Source organism: Macrosteles quadrilineatus, unplaced genomic scaffold (genome assembly GCF_028750875.1).
Source record: "Macrosteles quadrilineatus isolate MER2022 unplaced genomic scaffold, UCM_ALF_1.0 Scaffold_6__1_contigs__length_79288215, whole genome shotgun sequence".
Classification (NCBI taxonomy): Eukaryota; Metazoa; Arthropoda; class Insecta; order Hemiptera; family Cicadellidae; genus Macrosteles; species Macrosteles quadrilineatus.
In genome coordinates, this window is record NW_026542599.1 from 53,499,357 (window position 1) to 53,526,389 (window position 27,033).

General features: G+C 36.9%; 1 protein-coding gene across 1 annotated transcript in view; it reads right to left on the reverse strand.

Annotated features, from left to right (window-relative positions):
• LOC128996366 (PDZ domain-containing protein 2) overlaps window positions 1–27,033 on the reverse strand; it is a 536,662-nt gene that overhangs the window by 80,406 nt on the left and 429,223 nt on the right. Inside the window, exon 4 of the mRNA XM_054421654.1 lies at window positions 6,970–7,044. Within this exon, the coding sequence (XP_054277629.1) occupies window positions 6,970–7,044 (75 nt within the window). The remainder of the gene's footprint in view (window positions 1–6,969; window positions 7,045–27,033) is intronic.

The following is a 27,033-nucleotide window of genomic DNA, read 5'->3' on the forward strand; positions in this document are numbered from 1 at the left end:
CTCTTTGAGATAGCTTTCCTGTTTATGGATAATCCACGCAAACACCGAAGCACTGTCGAGAACTGAAAAGCAGGCTACTAATTATTGGTGCCAATAAAAGTCAATAATCTGGAATTATAAAATGTGAAATTAAGTTAGCCACATAATAAACTGTTACCTGTTCAGTAACCTTTGATTTTTTCAGATGCCAACTGTAACGGGTAACAGTGTATTTAATAATTTAAATCATCAATACCAAAAATTAGGAAAATCAAATCTTAACATCATGGACACGCAAATTACTTTACGGACAAATAAATCTATCAATTGAGCCAGAGATATTTGTTCGTTTAATATCACCTTCACCTCTAACAGTGTTCCAATCACCCGTCAACATAAACTTTAATCCAATTTTCGCTCACACCTCCGGCTCCAATTCCCCGCCACGCCGCGAAAGCGCGAAAGATCACGACCCAATTGGAACACCTTGAGCCATCAATCGCGAAAGATCGGGGAAAGGTTCTAAAACGGAACCTGCCCGAAGAGGTTTCACAGCGAGCCATGGTGACCGATAAACGTCCCGGGATCAGATTCACGACCGAGATAGAGCTAATGTTATGGTCAGCGCAGATGGAACTGGGTCGGAGCTTCACAATTGCAAATATTCCATGGCCCCGAGACGATAATTAGAGTCCGGCACGCGTCGAACCGTTACATCTGATCCCGACTGTCAACCGACCTTCAGACGGGTCAATCTGTGTAGAGATGTGCGATAGCCTTTGGAGTAAGTGAAATTCAAATATCTGTTGTTGTCCTGAAGAAAGGTTGATGTCGAGATCCGGAATATGTGTGGTTCATATGGCTAAGTGACGTCTATTCCACCGACTTTACTTGGGGCGCAGTTGAGATAAGTTTTAATATATTATATTTCACTTATGTTCTGTCGTTGTAACTACTTATAACGCAATGTTTTTACTATGAAGTTCCTTCCTTCTGTATGAAATTCGGTTCATTTGACTACAAATCTCCCATATCACACAGAGATTCTTCGGCGTTTTAATGCAAGATCATCAACACAAAATAAGATGTGTCATTGTGCTGTATGTAGCACACAAGTACGAGTTTATTTCAATTAATTTTATTAAACACCAGCACATAAAAAATCTACAAAAAATCTCCACAAAAAAGTACATCTTAGTCAACGTGAGCACCATTCGTCACAAGTCCGTTTCGATGCCTCCTTTAGAAAAAGTGACATAAACCATCGAATCAGTGAACGTTTTCTATGATATAATATTTTTTCTATACCAACCTTCCAATTAGTTCTAGGACTACCAACTATTCTATGGACCATAAATGTGTGAAACAATCTTCTAACAATCCAAAAGTTAACATATTTTTATTGTACTTTCAACAAAAGATTTTATTTTGTCCACTTCTTCCACGGCACAGATCTTCAGGATAGTCCAAGCGTACTTCTCGCACACAAATCATGGTCGCTCTCCTGATATAATCGTCTTTTTGATTCACATTCAAAACACAAGCGAGGGATTCGCTTTCCCAGACCCGCTAGGTACAATCTCCGCATCTACGTCACTTCTCTCGTATCTAGCGTAGCTCTAATTGGACAAGGACCCACACAGGCTGATATATCAATCAGCAGTGGATGTGATCTATCAGCACCGTCACCAATCAGCAATCAGCAATCAGCAATCAGCAATCAGTAATCAGCAATCAGCTGCGTGACGACAGCTACCGGTGTTGATGATTTGGAGGGATTTCGACGCAAATTTGGAGGGTGATTCGGAAAGAAATGGACGTGTAGGTGAAAAATGACAAATAGATAGAGAAAATATAGCAGATTGATGATTTTTTGTGGATGCTGGCCTCCTCCGAAGCGATTTTGTAGAAATTTCAACATGATATTGGATGGAAATGCGGAAAAACGTTGTTATAATGATCAAAGAACACGACGGGTGAAGGTAAAGAATACTGGAGCTATGGTGTTTAGTCCTTGAATTGGTGGATCAGCATAGTGAAATGTGTGGAAAAATTGGAAAAAAAACATGGGTTTGTTTTGAATAAACCAGAGTATAATGGAGGAGAATGTAGAAACATTGTGGCGTTTGGTTTTTAATCTTCTTTTGTAAAATGTATGTGAACTATTGACATGAATAATCTTGCGTTTACTTTATACAAATCTGAGTGGAGTGTACTATATCATTTTAACGCAAAAGGTTGTCTAGAATCACGTTTTAAAGAGTACAAAGTTAAAATTACTTTAGTGGTAATGCCCTGGATCACTTTTCTTTGACATACTTTCTTTTATCCTTTCTCAGCTACGTTACAGAAGTCCGGTGGGATGTGACGAGTCCAAGAGGAACGGTTTAAAATCCCGGCATATCTACAATGATTTGAAAAGTTGGATCACTTTGCCTTACAATCGGTTAAATTCCTCCCTTTAACGATGTACCTGCTTTTATCGTTTCAAGAGCGTAGACTATCCTTATCATTCTTTATTTTCGTTGGTTCTCTATTGATATGAAACTGTCATAACAGAACAAATCAAAGCTAAGAACGCGAGTATAATCTGAAAGCGGAAAGGGTCTAAGATTTTGTAAAAATCGAAAATCTTACTAGTGATAAAACAATAGTAAACAACAATTCAAACACCCATGTACACACAATGGTCAGTAAATTTCCATCTTTATAGCTACATCTATCGCTGCCAGAACTATTTGTTGTTTTATTTCCGTGACAAGGCAGTTGTAGGAAACATAGCAGCAAACGAGCGACATAATAGTAAAGTATACTATAATGTAGGCAATACTTGAACGAAGAGTGAGAGGAAATCCCATTAAAACCCACAAGAACACCATACGGCACGTATCGAAGGACTGTAAACTTCTACTGCGATTACAAATTGCAAAACCCCTTTAAGAGCAATGTGTAATTTACCTAGCTTACATTGTAGCCGATGTAAGCTTCACATAAAGTGGGCAATTTCATGGCTTCTATTCAAATTTGTAAACGTGATGGAGATTGATTCCACCAAAACCTAGTTTAACGGTCAATTTGAAAATAAGACTGATCTTAAGTCGATATTGTATGATTGTTAAGATGAGTAGATACAATCTTAGAAAGATCTATAGGCGATAGAAACGCTTTGTGATTTTAAGTTAGTTCGACCACACTAAAAGAAATAAGAATAACTTCTTGAAAGTACGAAAATAAACCTGGAAGACTAAGGGTGCGTTCACAAAGAAAGCTGGTTACAAGCGCTTGTTGGCAAGCGCTTGCAAGCTCGAACCGGCGTGAGAAAAGTCAACATAGTATCAAGCGTGTGTGTTCACAGACAAAGCTTGTGCCGGCTAGCAAGCGCTTGTTACAAGCTCTGACAAGCACGCAAGAACGTTTCATACTTGTTTTCCGGCGCTTGTTGACCGAACCAGTCAGTTACAAACTACTAAACAGTGCGATGAGTTGATAGCTCAAGTATTTAGAGCTTCCAATTTCCCAAAAAAATATATACCCACGTATTGTGGGTTTTCCCTAGAATGCTCAATAACGTAACCCAAAGGTCAAATATAACATATATGTACTAAGATGATAGACAAACACATTTAATTCAATATTAATTAGGTGTTGGATTTTTTATAGATGAAACTTGTATACTTTTACTTTATTTACCTAGAAAATTAAAACATTTGAATATATCTCACAATATTATTTGCATCATAATTAATCAGATACATAGGGTGTTTAAAACTCCCTTCGAGTATTTTTAGGTTTTTTTTTATTGGTTCAAAATTCGTTCTGGTGCATGGTTAGGTTGCTTATGCCAATTCCCCGAAAACTTTACTAAAACACTTTCAATTTTATTGAGGATGAATTAAACGTGGTTAGCTCCATTCTCATACATAAGAAAAAATCTCACTTTGTCCAATTTCAATTCAGGAAATAGATGGTGGTATTCCCCGAACCTACCTCTTCCGCGGTAGGTGCATAATAATAATTGAATGAACACCTACTTTTCTTCTACGAATTTTTAATTCTACATTTGCAATCAAAAACAACTCTTCATCACTTGAAGAAGATATTGTCTCGACCAGAGCTGAGACTACACTGAGCTTGAAATGCAAGCGTTTGTTGTGAACACACAACAGCATGCTCAAGCGCTTAGAACAAGCGCTGAAAGTAAGTTACTTGTAACCAGCTTTCTTTGTGAACGCACCCTAAGCTTTATGCCAGAAAATGAATTGAATATTCCAATGCATCAAAGTACTCCAATGCCATACCGCATTAACTTCTAGTACGCATTATGTTACTCAATAGGCGAATAGTGCACCAAGCCTAAGCACTGAACATTAGAAGAACACATCTTATTTTGCATGACAAACTCCATTCAGTGAGTCGGCAACGCGATTGACTACGAATTAACAATGAGTTCCAATGCACCAATTAATAGGCATTGAGTTAGTGCCCCAATGCCACCAATAATATTCATCAGTACCACAGACTTTTTTCAGTAGCCTACGTTATGGTCGCACCGGCTTTTACTCTTGCTTTGACTGATACGCCCACGCGAAAAGTGCGTGATCCTCGTAGACGAAAAAAATAGAAGGTCAAAGAGATCACCACCAATTATATACAAAATCCCAGGACTATCATACAACCAGAGAAGGAGTAGGTGTTCTACAACCAGATAGAACACGTTGCAGAATCTAAAACCAAATTTTATAATGTATATTTTTAAAATTTTAACACTGATTTGGTACGGAATTACCTATGAAACTAAAGAGGTTTGGAACCCAAACTATTCTAACTAATTTAGACACCGTAGGATTTAATTACAACCGAAAAGAGAGATGCACGAAGATGTCTGTCGTGATGGGGTAGTTTAAAATCGTATGAGGCGTTGCCTGGACCCTGGAAGAGGAAGAAGTGCAGGAATCTACCATCCTAGAAACATGTTTTTTAGAATTTCAAGTAACGTCCTCCAATTTGAAACTTGACCTGACAGCATTTGCATGTCCGTGATATCAGCCTAGAGTCACTCTAGACCTAGATGCTAGACTGGGGCCCGTTACCTACTTTAGCATGCGTCGTGGCCGCCCTTGCCACAAATTGGCCGCGGGTAACAAGCCGCTCACAATGCCTTCCCGGACACGCGACACGACATTCGACAACGGGACGAGACGATTCGGGGTACGAAATTGGGAATTGGGATTGTAGGTGGAAGTGCGGCGCTAAAAATCATAGGCTTCGGGATACGAAAAGTATGTTCTGGTAAGTTAAAGAGAGGTTTTGCGAAGCAGGCTAGTTGTTGGTAGGGCGTAATGGGTCAGACTTTAGGAAACGTATAGACTATAAAAGTTGCAAAACATTACGTTGTGGGTAGGAACACAAGTCCAAAGATTCGTGCAAATCGGGGTGTAAACAAATTGAGTTATAGTAAGTATGAGGGTTTTCGCCATGAGGGTTAAGAAGGCTAGAACACGAGTAGCCTTGTTGTAAGTTGGATTGGTTGATGCGAAGTGCGAAGAATTGGAATGCTTTTGGGTACAATAAATTCACATATTACAAGTTAGGGAGTTTTTAATAGTTGTCCAAATTTAGATTGTATAGTCACGGTCACAAGATATTCTTCTACGGCGCATTTGGGTTGTAGTTGGGAACCGGGAACATTGTGACAATCCTTACGACAAACTAATTTCAACAACGAAATAAGAATCGATGTATCTAAACACTGACACAGTGATTCATTTGGAATATTTGGCATCACATAGAATTTGGATGATCCCCAGAGATATTTGGTTGGCCTTACAACCTCTCTAGTTTTCATTATTGTTTGAATTAGGTGGACAACTCAATTGATTCCCTGAATTCTTCTTATTGTTGTAAAACTCTCTTCTATGACTTTAACAATGTGTATAGTAACATTGAGAACGTCTTTCTGTTACTACACGAATGATTCAGGTAGAAGCGCCGAAGAGCACTAGAGTGTTTGCTGAGAACAGCGACGCATTTGTAAATGGCGTGCGATAAATATTAATGCGGTTCTGGGTCAGCATCACCTCTGACTCTGCTCATTACTCGCCGCTCCGTCTCTGCTACCGGAGATACGCGCCTTCCTTTGCTTTTTGCAATTTGATTATCTCGGCCGCGCGCGGTAAATCTTGTTGTTTTGTATGTTTTGCACAGCTGCTCAGCTGCTTGTAACTCCCGCTCTTTTTGTCGTTTTGCCCGCGGCTCTGCCCGCCGCAGCTGCTTGCTGCACCTCTGCACTGCTGCAGATCGGTTTCGCTCTCAGTTTCCATGGAGTTGGTGACAACTGTGGAGTAAGCAGATTCTCTTTTTCCAGACTTTTGATCTTCCTATCTGTTTTTCGTTCTTTCTTTCTTCCATTTTTCATTCTACATGTCTTCATTTCCTTCTCCTAACTCACTTTCTGCCTCTGCATCACTCCTCCCATTCTTTATCATATTTAAGATTTAATTCTTTTTAATTTCGTTCCTTTGTTTAGTCATAATTTTACTTTTCTACCTCTCTTCTTTTTTCCTAAACATAATTTCCATATGATCTCTTTGAAGTAACACACTTACTTAAGCAAGGCCACCTTGCAAATTATACAAGTAGCCTATTACAAGTTAAATACTATAGATAATGTTCAATAAAAGATTATGTCAAGTAACGTAATCTAAGATATCCGCAATATAACTGTCCGATTCAGTGGAATTACAACGCAAGAAGAGCCTAAGAACTCTTCAAGAGTTGAACAAAAAAATTGAAAGCAGTGCGTAAAACTCCTGAAGGTAAAACCCCGAAAAATCTAAAACCTTTGTAATAAGGGTAAGTTATATTGCAATATGGACTGGTGTACTAAATGCTGTAAAATGTCACTTGCTGATCGGAAACCGTACTATAACATCGTGAATGCTATTTTACACAATTTCACAAACAACACTAAACTCCATGCTGTATTTTTACCTGTTTCCGTAAGTTTTTCTGGACTCGCCGCCTGTTGATCGTCCGGTGACTGGACATTCGTAGTTGAAATCGGTTCTGAAACAAATACAAACACATTTAAAAACCTTTAAATGTTTTGAGCATGAATTAAACCAATATATTTTTTATTTGTAGAGGTCAAACAGCAATTCCTGAAAAGAACCTTGAGATGGAACCAACTATTCTTGGAAAGGGGTCCTCAAGAGAGAAAAAGTGAATATTGGTAAGATTATAGAAAGGAAAATGCGATTTTGGTGCTCTTGGGGAATTCAGAAAAACAGTGATTCTTGATCAACATAGGATATACAGCGATTCTTAGAAGGGTTATTGAGGATAAATAACCAACCAATTCTTGGAAGAACCCTCGTTTGCGGACGAAAGTGAGAGGGCCGCGGGAAGTGCAGCGTGCTGAGCCAGACTTTGGCTTCTGACGGCTCGAGGACCGGTTGCCGTGTATGGCAGGCCCGGTATTATATGCTGATTAAGCAGACAAGGTCGCAGCATAACGCCCTACTGTCCACCATTTCATCTTGGCCTTTTCGGGTTATATAAGGTATTTAAGGATTACGTTTCGAAATGCCTTAAAGCTGAAGCTGAAGGTGAAGACGGACCTATACACAACCTCTGCACTGTCAATAGCTCAACATATATTCTACGGAAAACAACTGTTCATCAACCTCCCTAGTCCTTTCATAAATCCAGATAAAATAACACAATTTCTTAATCACTAAAGTGCATGTTGTAAAATTTACTGCAAGTAAATAAATAGACGTTTAAACACGCTTAAACATATTATTACACTCGTACTATTTACTTACAAGATGCATATGGAATATGGTAAGTGGTGATCGCTTTCAATTCCATATATCTAAGTATCCAAATTCAGAGATAACTTAACATTCAAACATATATATTTTGAACACAATATGTGTAGCGGAAAATAATGGGTACAAACAGTTATACTAGGAAATGTATGTATCATATTATCCAAATTACAGTTACAGGCCAGTGACAATGTGACATTACAAGTTTGTCAACCAATGACATCGCGATTGTACAATGGCCTCGTGGTTTAATCATTCGCCGATCTCTTTTAATAAAACTCCAATAAACGGAATTGCATCGACAATTGAAAACACCTCGTTACTCAAAATAACGGTCGGCATTGAACTTCAATGTGTTGTATTGATCGAAGTGGTGCGAATTAATATTATTGTTGTACTTGATGTGCTATTTAAAGTCGTCACCGCTTCTTCTCCATCAAATAGTTGCATACATTTCGGAAAGGTCTTTAGGTCCCGGAACATCTTTAGGGTTTTTATAATGTTGCAACTTCTTTGACCAGCAACCAATGTTTAGGAACATTTTTCTGGCTTTTAGCGAAGCAGAAGTCAACGTTTACTTGTTGATTCCTCTGCTCTTGAAAACAATCGGAAAGAATGTTTACCCATACCTGGCTATTTTTTGTCATCTCTTTTTATCTTCGCCTCTATTTAATTGCTGCACATCCTAGGAACTATTTGAGGAAAACCTTTTCAAAAAACCGAGAAGGATTTATGACATTCACACATTTACGCCTGTCACCCAAACACCTTTTTGCTGCGTAGAACTCCCTTTGAAACAGTTTATAAGATTTTCGAAGTTGTCAACAACTATTTGGTAGTTTCACCTAGTTTGGGCTGTTTGAAGAATTGAGCACATTAATGTCACACATACTTAGATAGGGTCGAAGGTTGCTGATTGTCTCTTATTGAAACCACCAAGGTTAACATTTGTTTCATTGCAAGAACTTCCATTAATTCAAACTTTTGGGGATCCAAGTTTTCTGGGGTAAAAGTTCGAATTAAATTTAATTAACTTAATATGAATACATTATCAATACCCCTGATCTAATCTTTTAAAGTAAACAACAGTATTGAAGCACTGTAAACCATCCAACAAACCTCCTTAGTTTACAATGGCGCATTCCCAAATTAGTAGTATGGAAAGAGTGAAAACTGCTGTCAAATGACTGTTAGAATTGAGCATACTTTCAGTTGTGTTTAAGCGAATGAAGGTTTCCTGTAAGAAATGTTATTACAAAAAACTCGCAAAGGAACGTGTAGAACGTAATTTTCTAAAATATTTAACATGTACACCCAAAAGCGTATTTTACATAGAAATACATGACATTACGTGTTAAATAGCTTCTCTTAAAATGTTCTAACAAATCATTTTGTTTAGTGACATGACCAGTTAGTCGACGAGTAATTTGCTCGAGGGACATCGCTAACACGACCGTACCCCCATGCAGGTACACAAATATGGTAAAAAGCCCGGGAAAGTCAGCCACTTGTCGCGGGAACGTATCGTAGAATTGCAAGGTAATGATGGCAATATACAAGTGCGAGAGTGAACACATACACACTAACACACCAACACACACACGTATCTCGCATCTGTCTCGACTAAGGTAATTACCTCGTTAAAACCAACGGCGCGGAAAAGACGCGAGTTCCGCGGAAAACGCGGTAACGGATGCACGGGGACGGCAAAAGCGCGGGAGTTTAATGTCCTTCGTCAGGCGAATCTAACGTTAACACAGGTGGGGGAAAACACGAACTGTAAAAGACCTCCAAGGGTGATGGCAATAAAGGACGAAATGGCCAAAACTAAAGTCACTTCACACGTGCGCGTGAAACGATCCTGCTTTGCATTCTGGGTTGCCGGTGTTGGGCTTTATAGTAGTTTTTGTATTGGCGGATTTAGTGACTAGGTACAATGCTGTGCGTCCGAATCTGGTGGCTAAGGTCAAAGAGATTTCTTCCATACGGAATACCGAAATAGTTTGTTTAGGTACCCCTGTTGTAATGAGTTTAAGTTTTAGGGACAATCGACAGTGCATCTTAGAGTATAGGGATAATCAGTTAGTTCATCCTTGTTCTTGTTGTGATTTAACAAGTTTACCTATACAGTCATTCCAAATTTGGTCGTTAGGATTGCTCTTTATTTACATCAAATAAGTTAAATGTAAACAATCCAAATTTAAACAACAAACTATGGCGTCAAAACATATGACATAAAGTAGCTGGGTACCAGAGAGAAGTTCTTGCCTGGTAAACTAACTGGACCAAGCTATCCTGCCTTATTTGGCGGAAGATAAATGACAGCAGAACCAGCTGATCTTAGTCAATAACAAAGCTATCGTTTTTATTGAACACTCATCCTTCACTCATCTTCTCTTCCAATCTTCCTTTAACTCTTAAATATCCTCATGTTAAACATTCACCTGGGACAATTCGCAAGACGATTGGCAAGCGATGCTGCCCAGACAGGTAACCGTGGGCGGAGGTATGTGTTCTTAAACTGAGGATGATTGACATTTGACACCGCTGGATCACAGGGTCTGTTGCCGAACCTGGGGCTGGACCTTGACCTTGACCTTACACACGCACACACACGTCAGTAATGAGGACGTGGCGATTTGGAGAAGTACTATAGTAATAAGAGACGGCCGAGACAGTGTGGTATTGGCGATTAGAGAAAAGACATGCATACATATTATGAGGATAAAGACAGTACAGGGTGATCAAAAATACGGATCACGGTGGAAGAGAGACAGATATTTTGGTTGTGAGATAGAGATAGTGCTTGGTCAACTGACGCTGGTGGATATATTGACGGTAGAGAAGACGCATAAATAGTTCTTCTGGGAAGAAAGACAGTGGGTATCTTTAATTTATATATTTTAAGTTAGAAACATTGCTTCTGACAACAGAGACAATGACCATCGTGGTGTATAAAGGTAGCGTCTGACAACATCATGGGATGTTCAGACAACATAACTAAGAGAGAAGTGACAGTCTGTTTAAGAGCATAGGAACTGTAGAAATCCAACGCTTCAGATAACTATCCAAACCCAGCCAGCAAACTATACAACAGTCCACCGTAGAACCCCAGAGAATACTTGTAGAACTGGAAAGGTGCATAATCAGGCCCAACAATTAAATTCAATCGGATTTAATTATAATTCTTTTGTGCATGAAAACTCTCAACCGATCCTAGTCATACACCTTTATTTCATGCACTCATCACCAGCTACAAGCTGTTAGAATCAATTCAAGTCCCTACCGTTTCATGAAGGGTAACTGAAGCACTTGTTCAGAACACCTGATGCGATGATATTTTCGACAGTTGTGAATTAGGCTAACACTACACTACAGTCGTCGACTTGTGCTCTCGTCTGGTCGGGCGAAGACACCGGGCGAGACGGTGCAAGGCGAGCAGCCAGAAGGCAGGAAACTGAAAGTGCAGTCGTCCTTGATCAGGAGATAACAAATCAGCGGTCGTGGGCCGAGAATGTGCAGGGTGCAGGCCGCCCACTGGCGAGGTGACACAAATGGGATAAACTCGGCCAGCTGGGAGAGATGTGCTTGACGATAGTTGACCTCCTACAGTTGACGCAGCTGGGGTTTTTGAAATTTAAATTATTAAAAATTTTGATTTCACTTCAACAACGCCGACACACCATATGACTGAAGGATGAGTGTTGACTGGATCAGCTAGCCAAGAAGCCACGATCAAAAGACGATTAAAAGCCTATGGATTGAGGACAGAGTGGTTTGTTTTCGATCTAGTATGCGAGTGCTTTAACAACGCAGCTACCCAGATTACGCAACTGTGAGATAAAAGAAATTAAAGGATAAAAGACTAGCCAAACAAGTGCTGAATTGAGATTGGTAAACGGGTAACTATGATAAGTCGAACTGTAGTTTCCATACCCGTTCTTCGCAACGGTGTGAGGGGGCAGAACATGCGTTTTAAAATCTACTTTAAAAAAACTACACATCCACTAAGCTTTAAAACAGATTTTCGAGTGTGGTTCATTTAGTTATTTCACAGAATGCACTTATACGAGTAATTCTATGAGAATTAAAACAAACGGAAGCAAATAAGTACAATTGTAAATTTATTTTGTGGGTCTTCTGTTTGGTACGTCGAAGACCAATAAATTCCTTATATAATCTCAACCTTTAAACCATACACGCCAGGGTTTTAAAATTTGATCGAAGTTGGAAAAAATATATTTAAAACTTTATTTGGTTTTTCTTTTAGAGAGCTTAATTCATTCAAGCAATTGAGGAAATCAAACATTTCTGTATAAGAAAAACGTCCGACGTAATCTAGGACAAAATTAATATGTTTATAAATATAGATACATTTGGCCCACGACGTCGGCCCAGGAGTCCAGGAAGCTGAGGTTTCGGTTAGTTTATGTATCCTGGATCCGTGGGCCGCTAGCTCTTGTAATGGATCTTTTACATCCATTAAAACTCCATCAATCGCCTACAGCGTGAAGACAAGCTGCGGCAAAATATTTATGGCTCATTCCGCGTAAACGTGGCATCAAATGACATCTGTGATATGTGGTTCTAAAACTCTGCAATGAAATCGAAATGGCAATGCAGTAGGTAATTTTTTTTTTCAAGGAAATGGTGCGATGAAATTGAAATGGCAATGCAGTAGGTTTTTTTTTCAAGGAAAAGGTGCGATGAAATTGAAATGGCAATGCAGTAAGAATTTTTTTTTTTCAAGGAAAAGGTGCGATGAAATTGAAATGGCAATGCAGTAGATAATTTTTGTTCAAGGAAAAGGTGCGATGAAATTGAAATGGCAATGCAGTAGGTTTTTTCAAGGAAAAGGAAAACGTTTTGTCTTTGAATTCATTTTGGTCAAACATAACTGTTTTAATGGATGTGCTCAATGAAGGGTTAAACGTGTGATAAGAAGTACAACCAGCAGCTAACAGAGAACCGGTGGTAAGCTGATTGCACGAAAAGCGTCACTGAAATAGTTTCACCTGAGTATGGACAAAAAGAATTCTGAGCTACTTGCATAACACTGCAAATTCACCGAACAATATGCGCGTTATAATAATTTATTGAAGTTGGTTCTCCAAACATTCATCAAAAGCAATGATTGCACTGATCTATGAATTGTAAATATGGAAAGAGACAAGGATAAGATTGATAGGGAACAGAGAATAATTAGGTGTTTGTAACTGAGAACCTGGATTTATTAATAACGTAATGGTAAAATAAAACGTTGGTAAAACCGAGGTAACTTATTAATTTATACAGGACTTCAAATTCAACACACATTTCCACAAATTTAAGAGGTCAAGTATTATGTTCATTCAACGATAATACCGGATTCAAGACAAAATTTTGACCACCTGAGGAAAGATGTTGAAAAAAATACTCAAAAGTTATAATGTCTTAAAAGTAAAAAATATATTAACCAATAAAAAGAAATTAAGACACACCATCCCACGAACTGTTCACAAATTGATTCAAATACATAATAGGAACCAATCCACACTTGAAACCACTTGATCAATGATGTCAACAACAAATGACAAAACAAACTGACAAACCCGAATCATTCGTTACAAAACGAAACTGGTCGAGAAAGTAGAACTAACCCTTAGGTTGCCAAAAGCTTGCGGAAGATGAGAAATCGGTATAAACAACTGCCACAAATCCGGAGGGAAAGCATTGGTGGACCTACTGGCGTTGACATTTGGCGGGAGAAACCGGTGCGATACGCGCGAGGTTACGGGCGAACGTAAATAACATTGGAAATTAACGTGCGTGTGAAAAATGGCGCGAGGTGGGAATAAGTGGAGGCAATAGGGAGTGACGGATGGGGTTGGAATGTCAGAGCTACGTACGTATCATGTAAATAGGTTGTTAAGTTGATTAGGAAAGAGGTTGACCTATGTAAGACGTCAAAGAGATGGTTGCAACGTAGATAGTTACTACTGAGCAAAAATTTTCTGAAGTTATTACTTAAAATTTTCTACGAAACTCGAAGACTTAATCTGCTATGTAAATGTATAGGCTGGATCTAATTTTTTTTAAGCATTCCACATTTATTGGAAAATGTACACTTTTATTCAGATTTAGCACTGTTAATCAAGTATTTAAAATACATTCTTCTGTTCTGCACGCCTAGGTTCAAATCCTACCGACTCCCAATGGATATTATACTTGTGTTAATGCTGTGACCCCATGCAACTCGTATAATCCTATCCTACATACAAATTTCTGTAAACATAACATTAGCTGCTTCCAAAATTATCCATATCATTGTTTAGTTATATCAAGACAGGGAAAGATTGTTTATGAGTGAAGTATGAAGTGAAATACCTTGGAGTGTGTGAAGATTTGCTACTCACCAAAAGACAAATAAAACGGTTCCTTAGCCTGAACTGTTAATGAAAAGTCCACTAGTCAACAGGACTGAATTTTCCCAAAGTCGAATCGTCCACAATGAAAAATATTCACAAAGTAACTAATATTCTTTACTATGTAGGGTAAGTATGTCTATCCAATTGACTTTCTCTTCCCATTTGACATGTGATCGTACCCGGTATTGTTTCAATGTAAAGTCCCGCTACAATCGCAGCCCGCGCATCTTTCGTGTTCAATTTGTTCGCATCGGAGTCACGTCCATTGCCTTTTTGATATTTCCAAGTTTGTCTGTATAAAATGTTAAACTCTCTTGTATCCACTATCCAGGTAGCTCACGACCTAGTTGCCAGGGGCTCGTCATAACGGCCCAAATATGGTGTGGTATGATCACCACTAGGTCGAGTGCTGCACCTACTGAAGTTGCAACACGTGATTCATCGCCTAAAAATTCACATTCGTTTGACCTTTCTACAGCTGTTACTTGAATGAATAAATAGTACTTGTTACTGGGTGTTTCTGACTGAACCTAAAAACACGAGCTTTAGTTTAAAGTTGTGGAAGAAATAAACGGCACTGTATTAGCACAACCTAACGTTCCCGCATGAAAAAAAGTCAAAATTTTGGAATATCAAAATTTAATTCGATTTACTGTCCAAGTTATGGACAAATTTGTAAACAATATTATTTTTAGTAACCCCAGGGACAATCAGACAACGACTCCCTATCAATGGCTCATTATTAAAGTTTTTAATATTGTATTTTTGTTAAATACAATTGCTGTGGAATAAGTTATTGTGGAATAAATGCTATAATTTATATAAATTTATAGGACGAGTTTTTAAGACAGAAAAAAAAAATACAGAGTGAGTATTATATGTTGCTGAGGTTCAATCAGAAGAATTCGCATTAGTTTTCAAAATTAGCACGATGAAAAAAAAACTAGAACCTAGTAGTTGTGATTTTCAATGTTTTTGTAATTAATTTTTAAAATTTTCATTCATGTCTAATGGCAAAAATATTCCAATTATTCTATGGTTAGCGAAATGTCCATATTTGAAGAAGTTTTAAGGACCTCGAAGTGAAATTTAGGGCAAATGTTGCCCACTCATTTGTTAACAGGACAAATAACTCAACAAACTTTGTCCATATATAAAATATAGGATGAGCCTATTCGAACCTCCTTAGTCGATGGTTATATTTAGAAATGACGTAACCACACAGTGCACAAGAGGCATACATAAATGTAGTTGACATGTAGCCGTGTAGTACAAGTAGGTAGTTGATGCATGTTCTCTGTTTTGTTTCTTTCTTTTAGCTTTTGTAACAATGGTGTAAATTAGACCCGTCATAAGGTAAATGTAGCGGATAGGTCAACTAAACAGCTGGTGATGTCATTGTTGCCAACCGAGTTACAGTTCGAGGAAAACTGTGTCCAGAGAAAATTGTTTCTTGCACATTTGAAATGTGATTAGTGATTGGAAAGATTCGAATTCATCTCACACTATTGGACTACAGTTATGGAGTCTGTCTTGAAAGTTTGGCCACATTACCTAAGTTTTTAATGGTTGAGGTAAATCAAACATTACAACGCTAAATGTAAACAACCTAACAAAATATAAAGGTTTAAAAGACGTTTTGATAACGTATATTTATACACAATAGGCTACAATGTTTTTCTGTAACATGACTATATTTCTTTTTCTTTATTACGAGGTTTAAATGTGAATTGTAGTTCCATGCCAGCAGATTCTTTTGTTGAGATCTAAACAACAGATTGTAATCAAGAGACAAAACTTATGAACATGGATTAAAATGTTTGTTGTTAGACGTTGTAGTAGTGTTAGGTCAACGTTATGCAAATGTTTGGTAGGTTAGGTTACCAATGCAGCTTTTGCTTGGAGTAACCCAAAGGAACCCAAAATCCTCATACAAAAATCACTTTCATTATTCCTTGCAAACAATTTTCGCTACAGATAGACGAGATCGTATCATCCTCATCTTCCATCACACCTTGGACGTACTCATTATCATTCTACTCATGAAACAAATTTTATAGGCATTTGGGAAAATTAATTTGAAATTAAACACTGTAACTATAGTATTCAGAGGACCGGTATTTAAGCTTAGGTTAGGTTATGTAAGGCCAGAATGTTAGGTTCGTTCAACCAGTTTTTGTTTGGAAGCAGACTTGCGACTAGACAGACACAAAACCGAAACCCTTCGTCCTTCTTTTATCCTGACGCTGATGCACCTCCTCATACTCAAACAAATTCTACCGTAGTTTTGGAAACGACTGCAAAACGGTAACTGTTTGCACTTTCTCTACAAAGGTCAGCGTAGTTAGCGTACCTAGTCAGGACTCAGGATGCACGCTAAGGACAACGCCCAAGCCAAATGTCGCCCTGAGCGTGGGTTGGATATCTTATCTCTTCTAGGTGTGACAATTGTTCTTTCAGCATAATGGCCTCCTAGAGAGAGCTAAAGGTCGCAGGTGAGGAATTGACATTCGCTGTGGGGAATAGTCTGAATTCTTTGGATATCAATTGATTGAGATCGGTAATCTTGATGTGAGGAAGTGTATTTGAGAAGAATTTGATATAGGCAACCTCTCTCGTAGTAGGCTAGATTCTACTGTTTTCTAAAACTTACAGAATGTTGCTCTTGTTACTTCACTAGTTTTATGTAAAAAAAAAAACACACTAAAACAAGTTTTTACACTCTATTTTTATACATAATATATAAAATAATAAACGAAAACTCTCTCTTGGAAGTAACGAGTAGTGCTTTTAGGTGATTTTAAGAAACAGCCGTAGGTAAAGTAGTGTAAGCAACTCGCGTAATTAGCCTTAACGACATTCGTAAAAGTTTTAAAGCTCGTACCTTAAATTGTCTACTCGTCGTTAAGACTGTCCTTATGTAACCGTTGCTTAAACTACTAATTTGCTAATTACCCCACAATCCATTGAAAACTATTGCAAACACATAGTTGTTCAATTAATTATTGAAAAACGTTGGAACAGTAATCTTGGTATGACCTTTCCTCAGCCAAGGTATTCCTTCCAAACGATTTATCAAGTTTTTTAGCTTTGCCCAAATACCCACATCTTGCTAAACCGTCCTCTATTTGCAAAACCAATTCTACAAATGGTTAAAAAACGAACGGTAAGGTCAAAAAACTAACAAATCGGCCCTAAACTCATTCCAAAACACAAAATAATTCAGGATTATAACTCCTCCCAAGCCACCTGGGGTTTCCTCAATGAATCCGTCTACGATGGCCAGCTTCATAAATCAAAAGCGTTGAAAGGTCCTTTTTAAAGGATCCCCGCGTTTGTGAAGGTGTCAAATATTGACCAATTTACGATGGGTGCCTATTCGAGGGCTGCCACTCCAAAATTGCCGAGTAATGGGTCCAAATTTGCCTGTTCATCGCCCCCTCCCCCCTCCCCCCTCCGCGTGAGTTATCTGTGGAGGCCCGGAGGCAGAGTGATCAATTTGAGTTAACGGAGGTTGTTCGGCGGTTGTGCCCTTTCAAAGGTTAAATGTGAAGATTAGTTTTTTCGTTAAAAGAAATTCTATTGACGGTTTCGACTATTATCAATAGGTGACACTATCGCATATATTATTCTAAATGTTGTCCCCAATTATGTTAATTTGTAAGACAGGTCAGTTTTCAAAATATATAAAAATGTATCTACAGTAATCGATAGACTTGCCGTACCAATTGAATCAGTTTTTCGTAACACATTTTTTTGTTGTTTACTTAAGGGTAACATGACTACCTTTGTCATATAATGATTTTAAAAAAATAAATGTATAATGAAAAACGAACTTTGAACAGAGAGCTATACATAATCTGGACTTACATCTAGCTGGAAAGGTTAAACTCTATAAAAAGACAACCACCGTTTCCTATCCAAAAGTATTAAACGGTAGATTTACAACAATGTACAAACAACGTAATTTAAACCAAAACAAAATACACAACAAAATACAAACCACAAACCATTACGATACACCGAGCAAACATCTTACAACGTCTTAAGTAATATTTCTCAACTTACACAAATATATAAAGTGGTCATCTCGAGCTGGATCGGCCCATAAACGTCGGGAACATTTACAAATGGATCTCTTCGAGTGAGAAATTACTTATACAGGAAACTGGAAAGTCTAATAAACAACCTAAACGAACACAAGGTGATAAATCTAACGGGTATCATCACGACAGAGTAGTTATAAATCTTGGACCAGCGAGAATCTGAAAACTAATAAAGAAGAACCCGTTTTGAGTAGACAAGCCAATATCATTTACACGAGAACCATCAGGCCCCATCAGTGATTCGGAATTTAAATAACTTATTAATAAATGCAGCAATCCACTCAGGGTTAACAATTCTGTCAAGAGAATTACCATCTTTGAACTTGGTAAGTACAGTTAGGTTGTTTCGAGGGACGTGAGAAGTGTTTTGTAAGTTAGGCTAGGTTGAAGGTTGTAGGTTAGGGTAGGGACTTAAATGCTGTCGAATTATAGTTTAATCTTATTTTTAGAGTGGTTTGGTTGTACGTTGAATTTAGAGCATCACATACCTTAAAACACGTCATCGATATTTATTTACTGTTTATAAATATTTGTTGACCTTTTTTTAATATGCATTTTTTACTATACTTTTATATACTTTTTATGTATAATATATTACTAGTTTTATCTTTTATTCAGATGTATTTTTACCGTGTTTTATTTGTTGTTAGTTTTAAAATCGAATGTTTATTTCACATTTTTTACTTCTATTACCTCCTACAAGTGGTTAGAAGCTCTAGTTCCAACTAGGCAAATCTTGACGCATACAAGACGTTCCGTTATCTAACAAAAATTCTCCGATCTTCGCGATCATCTGAGTCCAAGCAAAGTAAACATAGTGGGCGAGACGTTGCGTTTTAAGTGTTAATTACCTTGAATAATTGGCATTCGCTCTTGTATCGTTATCTTTTACAGCGACTCTGCTGACTTACATAGTTTATAACACCATTAAGAACAGTTTTTACAGTTGTGCGCAGTTACATTTTACAGCTGACACATCTAGTTGTAAAACGTTAACACGTTCCTACTGACCCGTTAAACGATAGAGTTAACAGCTGAGTGAAGCGCAGATTGTTAACATTTACAGTTGACGCGTTCAATTCGAATTGAAATTACGTTTCTTCGTTGTTAACGGGTAGTTTACAAATGGCAATGCTAATGTATTGTTTGGCGTTATTGTACTCATATAGTGGCTTTGGACAATGTTTAGTTCAACTGAACAAGTTAACAGTTCAAAGTATTTACGGACGAGGTGAATCGATTGATGTACGGGACACTATCTCTACAAACAGCCTATCAATTGAAGCAAGCCTACTTGTCTCCCACAAGATATGGTTTGAATTCATACTTGGAATAATTTTTAAGGTAAAAATCATTTATATGTTTTCTCATAGCTTGACGCTGGTACACTGTAAGATTATCAAGATGTTTACATGTAGTTGCTTAAAGAAGCCATGCGATATGTCACTACAACTACATAAACATTTTTGGATCATAACGCAAAAATGTCAACCCAGCACCATTTAAAACTTAGAAACCCTCCAATCAAAAACTTCTGAGCCTATCTCTGCCTATTCACATTAAAAAATTCAACCTCACAAAACGATAACCACAAAACGCTACTCGCTCCATAAACTGGGGAAAAGTGGTTTTATGGAAACTGTTCTGCTAAATTTAGCTTTATAGGGATAATCAAGTTTGGAATGTCTAATGGTAAAAATATACGACAACTGTATCAACCGCCTCATACAGGCCGATTAGCAAGCTTAATTATAAACATTACCGGAGGCATCACCGAAGATTGCGCATTATGATGTAATGATGGAAAATTAGCAGCTAACCGTGGTATGGGCGCCCGTTTTATAACAATTTGCCAAATTGCACACCGACCTGAGCCTACCTTACACAATTCGTGCCGGGCAGATGGGTAATGCCCGCCATTCCGGGAACGCACGAAAACGTCGGACGTCGGAGTGCGAACCGGAGTAGAGGAACATTCCTTCGTAAGGTTGGACGGAGAAGAGGACTAAGTCCTAAAACAGCCTCATTCCAGTAGGGTTTCAGATCTCTGGATTGGAACATCACGAAGAACGAGCAACATAAGCAAGTATCGCATACATCGGTACCTTCATTTGAGGCATTTACTTATTTTAATTTGGTGGACAATCCAGGGGATTATTTAAGAACATTTGCGATGTGGAGTTACCGTCTACCGCAGAAGGATAGAGATAAGATAAAGGGAGGAGAGAAAAAGATCGAAGAGAGGGAAAGTACATGGACTTTACAGATTAGGATTACTTGAAAGGGCATTGCAAGCTGAAATACATGTATACAGTTGAAAGGCATTTGTAACAGTTCCTTTTTTCTTTGGTCGGTCATGTAATTTAATTCAAATTCAAACGAAAGTGTCTCAAGAGGTGAAAATATACGTCTGCGTGAAACAAAAAGACAATACTTAACTATAATTTAGACTGGTCTAGTAGCTAAAGCTAGGAGTTCCAGGTAAGACCTGTTAATAATAGATAAATAAATTATTTAAGAATTTATGTGTTTGAAAAATACCCATCTAGAAAACGAATATGATTGGTCAATCGCAGAGTACTCAATGGCAGGAATCCCTCCACCAAGGCGTCATACAGTTACAGTTTCCTGTCTGCTCCAACATTTACATGTCCATAACGACAGTAAAGCGCTGGGTGGAGCCGAGAACATTGCGTTTCAGAATGACGTGACGGTTTTCTGTATATGGCAATGCCACAGCATCAACACACACAAAACAACAACAACAACAACAACACAAACAACTTCGATGTTGAGAGTAGAAACAAAATAATGGGAAAAGCTGTGAGAATTATGAGAAGTGTGGCAACTATCGTATCGATCTGATAAAATTGTACAAAATGGGATTTAAAAACATCAGGTGATAAAATTTTAAATTATTTTACTTCTAACACTATACTGACTATACTGGGGTAAAATATTCCACAAAGATACTATTCCCACCCATAAATATTCTAGTAATGCATGACTTGTTTTTGGAAAAAAATGTATGTGCAGTGCTGTTAGCAAGCTAAAACTAGTTAAAGCTGGCTTTAAAAAAATATTTTTTGATTTTTATGGACATACGGTACTGAAACATTTTCGTAAATCACAAATACAAACTCTTGTCTTGTACTATAACATGTACAGTATACAGTATATCTTAAAAACAAGCTTTCTCAGTAGATAAATGACAAGGAACTCTTTGTCTTATGGATAAAGGAACCTTTTCCGCCGATAAATCAATATATTTTTTCTATCGTAAATGTTTTCATGCAGTCATGTAGGTTAAGTGTCATTCTATGACCGAATATTAAAACATCGTCACCTGTCAGGAGAATTCCTTTAATTATTTTTGTCATGTTTCAGTGAATTCTTTTTTGTTTTGTTTTTACTTGTTTTAAAGAAGTGCCTGGATTTTCTGCAAACGACCTCACCCTTACCAGCAGCCCTAAAAAGGTAATTTAGATCCACCATAAAAATCGTTTACGTCGATGTATATACTATATTCATATATAACGTAATAATATAAAAGAGTACGGGAGTTTTCAAGTTTTAGCAATGGTTAGTGTCTTTGACCTTAGTGCAAGAGGGACAGATTAGATTCCTGACAATTAAAGAGGTTATGACCGCTTTCTTGAGGTTGTTCGTGATTCCACAATCATAATGACAAACTCCATTTAAGATACACAAAAATGAAAATATATTACAAAACTCCCGATAGAAGAATTGGATAACACTCGTACTCCATTCTGAATCGCTGCATCACAGTGGGGGTCATTTCAAAGGGGGAGTGGCAGCTCAAAAGTGGGCGAAAAAATCCAACCTTCACGGTCGGTTTGGCAAAGGTGGCGTTGGAATACATTAGCGACCCTGGCAACGATTTTCTACGTCCGTACGATAATCTGGTGAAACGACTATCGTAATTCTTCGTTAGAAACACGGGTGGGATAGTTCCACATAGATATTCATTTGATGTGACTAAGGAAGAAAGAAATACCCTATTAGCCCAGGCACTTTAGGTAAAAAAATAGAACAAATTAATAACTAGCTGATTTTTGGTGTGGTGTTAGTATGTCATTAGGTAAGTATTTTCTGAAAGTTCCCCTCACTTCCTCCGCTTGCTTCACCCAGTAAAGGGCTAAAAAGGGTTTAAGTGACGTAAAAATACCAAAATCTTTATTGAGTGTCACCAGTGTCACCGATTTTTGTGGTTTTAGTCTTAAATCATTCAGAATGAAAGTGGTCATGCTAAAGAATTGCCGCATAAACAATTCATAGCACTTTAAAGCGTTTTATTTTATATATGTTATTTTTCGTCTAAAATATATATATATAAAAAAATAAATAAAACTCTTGCATCATTTGTAAGATATGTAATATTGGACTTTCTTTACCTTAATTTTTTTAATCTTATATACAACTAATACTCACATATCAACAAATAAAAAAAAAATAGCTAAGATAAGTCTATAATTTTTCCTGCACATTTCAAAAAAGTACGGATCAGTTTCTTGGGGCGAATTTCAACCCGTCCAAAATAAGGCATATTCTTTACCTACATACAATCTTTCTTGTAACTACAATCCCGCATCAACATCTTCATCATCCTACAGAGATGTGGGAGGTCCCATAGCTCATGACGCTAAACTGGGATTCGTCGTTATTTTTAATGTAACAACATAATTTGAAAAATGCATCTCTTGTTGTGACGTCTTCCGATCTACCTACACCTTTTTCTGATGGGTTTCTAAAAAAGTGTTGAATAACAGTCACGGCAATACTTTGCTTGGGCGGCTACTAAATCTCCAACACCGGCTTTTCGGGATAAAATCAACTGACCCTGTTCATCTTTACATTCTATAGCACGTTTCTTGACGGAGTTAAATATTGGTAGGGTATCACTTCATGCACAACCTTTCTATATTTTTGTGGGAGTTTTGTACTGGCACAGTTCAAGGCATCTTTGCCACAAAACCAACAGTGAACTTTAATGTCAAACACCGAATCGATGCTTGAACGAGAGAGAGAGAGACGACTGGGGCCCTCCTCTGTGTCCGAACAGGACGAATCAGATGACTGACACTGCTACGCAATTAGCTGTAGCAATGGACGATGGTCGTGTACACTACGTTTGACACTTTCCATGGACCTTTAAGGATGTTTTACCTTCCTAAATATGTCGAACGTTGTCCCCACGCTCTTCACTGGCATGTAAAAGAGCAGGAATACCTCGGGTAACGACATTTTGTCAGGTTCCCTGCCTCGAGAAGGCTCTCTCCACATAAGCCGCAGCTTTCCATGATACCAAGCGAAAATTGAGTAGCTTCAAAACTGTATTTTAATTCAAGTCCATTTATTATGAAGTTTGTGTGAAAAAAAGACTTAAGTGACGATCCACGCCATTTTCCACTTGTCAACAATCACAACACCTATATAAAGCAAAATTCTTCTATTACTTATTCACATCACATATTGTAAAAGAACAATTAATTGTACCAGGAGTCTTCTAAAACAACTTCAAACATAATTATGTTTTTAGGAATTTTCCCTATAGGGAATAAGCTATTACCGTAGTACTCATGGTAAGCAAAAACATGGGCAAAAATTTGTTTTTCCCATTTTTGACCCTAAAAACTTAAAATTTAGCATTCTCTTTCCAAAACATTTTGTAGAGCTTAAAAAAACAAATAATTTAGTATATTGAAGCGTGATTATGCGCCTAATGGTTACGGAGAAAATTTCAAAAAACTGTAAATTTAAAATTCCCATGTTATTCTTATGGAGAATAAAACTGTTGTAGTTTGCTTGTTTATGATCATATTTTGATCAAATTTGGAAAATGGATTCATTTCATTCTAAACTATTAACATTTTACAAAAGAAAACCCCTTTTTACCCTCCCTGATGCAGCAAACCTAAGTACCATGTTATTTAAATAAGGAATAATTGTGATATTTTTAAGGAGACATTTTAGTGTAAATTTAAATCAGGCAAATGGAAATTTGCTTAGTCTGCAGGTTTGCTGCGGTGGGGGTATTTTACGTATAAAGCTGTGTACGTACATAATAACAGATGTGAAAGCATTGTTAGGCAAACGTTTTTTTTTCAGAGCTGCCAACCCAAAATATCCAAACTTAAATTTCTCAACACCCTGTAGTTTTTATGATTTATTTTTTCGTATCCATGGATATTAGGGTTTTTAATATTATTAATTACTAGCATTCTTTATGTGAGTTTATTTATTAATTAGACCATTTTAGGTTAATAAATGAGAAATTAAATCGTCAAAAATGCGCGAAGGATTCATACGCTGCGGTTCAGTGCTCTTAACTGTACATCTATATTTTGGTCTAACTATGCTCATCCAAAATCACACTAATGATTTATATAATTGTTTCCTTGATTTTAAAATTTTCTTGAATATATTTTAGGACAAATAACAAATAATAAGTTGGGGTAGTAGCTGTCAAAAACTGAAATTCTCAGCAAAAACTCTTTAAATAACCTAAAATTTACTATACAAATTAAAATATATCAAATAAAACGCCCTAAAGTGCTATGAATTATTGTTGCGATGATTATTTAGCATGACTACTTTCATTCTGAATGATTTAAGACTAAAACCTCTAAAATTGGTGACATTGGTGTCACTCAATAAATGTTTTTGTATTTTACGTCACTTAAACCCTTTCTAGCCCTTTACTGGGTGAAGCAAGCGGAGGAAGTGAGGGGAACTTTCAGAAAATACTTACCTAATGACATACTAACACCACAACAAAAATCAGCTAGTTATTAATTTGTTCTATTTTAGGGCATTATTTTTTCTAAAATTCCTGGGCTATATTGCATTAACTAAATGTTGCTAATCGAAATATCTACATAATCATAAAAATATATTTTTTACACTTTTAAAACGTTGTCACATTTGTTACCAATGTTTAAAAAGATTCGAGAAAGTTTACCCTTCCAATATTGCTTTAGGCTGATATCTTAAACTATAGATACTCTCGTAGCTAGTAAATTATGGTAAATTAAACCAGTATGTGTCGTATTGTAAAGCAAGAATAGCTTTGTTACCACCAACAACGTATCCTTGTATTTCTCCATGAAATAAAGGTTACTTTCACAATTTCTTTAGACGGATTAAAGTCTTTACATCTCTTATAGTTGGATATTGCAGCGAATGAAAACTGTGTATAAATATTCGATACACACATACAATTTCACTCACTATTCTATGTTTTATTGATTTACAGGTCTGATTCTAGTTCAACTACCATAAACATTGGTTGTAAAATGTACAAGATCAAATTTACTATTTCAAGACACTGATTTTTCTCCATTCAAAAGTTATTTACCAAAAAAATCCTAATTTTTATATAAAAAGAAATTCCGTTCAATATTCACCACCAAAACTGACCAAAACCCACTCGAAAAGTAAAAGATGAGAAAATAAAATTGAAATTACCAATATTCCACAGGACAAATCTTTATCAAAAATAAATTGTTTTCATATTACACATGTGCTAGTCTAGAACTATTCCTTTAGCTATAAAGTAAGCCAATTATTTAATTCACCTACATTAGGTGTATTTAAAAATCCAATCAATACGTGGCTATTGGTTATTATATCAGCAAAGAGGAGGCCGAAGCTCTTATCACTCCTGATAACAGGCGGCCTGTTCTGTTCTGCACTGAACTGACATTATTAGGACTTTAAAAACTCTTCCAACCAACATCCAACATACAGTAACATATTGACTTCCCCATTCAACATCATTTGTTGTAAATAAAATTTAAATCAATATGTTTGTTCATGTTTTAATTTAATTTTGAATCTAAACGTTTCCAACCCCTTATACAGTAATGAAGTTTTCTTCTCTAAATAACCCGGCCCAGAAGTTATATGTCATTCATTTTTAACAACTCGAGTCTAAACAACCACTGAGCTCTATGTATACTAATTTCCAAAGCTCTTTATTATCATCGGAAGCAATACCTTTTTAATTATTATTTAAGTTTTCTAGGTTTTGTTAGTTCGTTTTATACTTTAATTTTAATAAACATATGTAGGCTATATTATGCTTCAAACTACTCTCATTGTATTTTATTTGGGACAAAAACTTAATTTGATATTTCGTTTGTACTGTTGTGATAGTAAATCCGATTTGATTTGATGAAAAATCTGTTACAGCTGGTTTATACAGCTAAAAAAACCTAGAAAAATAGAAAAATCTATGATATCGTGATGGATAACTCCAACACTGGATCAGCTTAGGGACTTCATCCGTAGATAAACACGATTTAAATGCATTGTTATAGCAATGCATTAAAAACGTGTTTTATCAATCAAATATCCTCTTTTGCCTAAATTGTTGTATTAATTTAGTAATTTAAGCTTAAGGGGTGGATTTAAGTACTTGTATATCTTTTAGCTGGAGATTACCACAAGACAAAAATGTTGGAATATCCTATTGTTGTATTAATTTAGTAATTTAAGCTTAAGGGGTGGATTTAAGTACTTGTATATCTTTTAGCTGGAGATTACCACAAGACAAAAATGTTGGAATATCCTGTTTTACCCAGGACTACAAACGTTTTACCCGCCAAATGTTCTGATGAAAGCAAAATTTGCTACAGCTGGTATATAAATTTTATCTTCATTAGTATTGAAAAGTTAAAGCTTGGA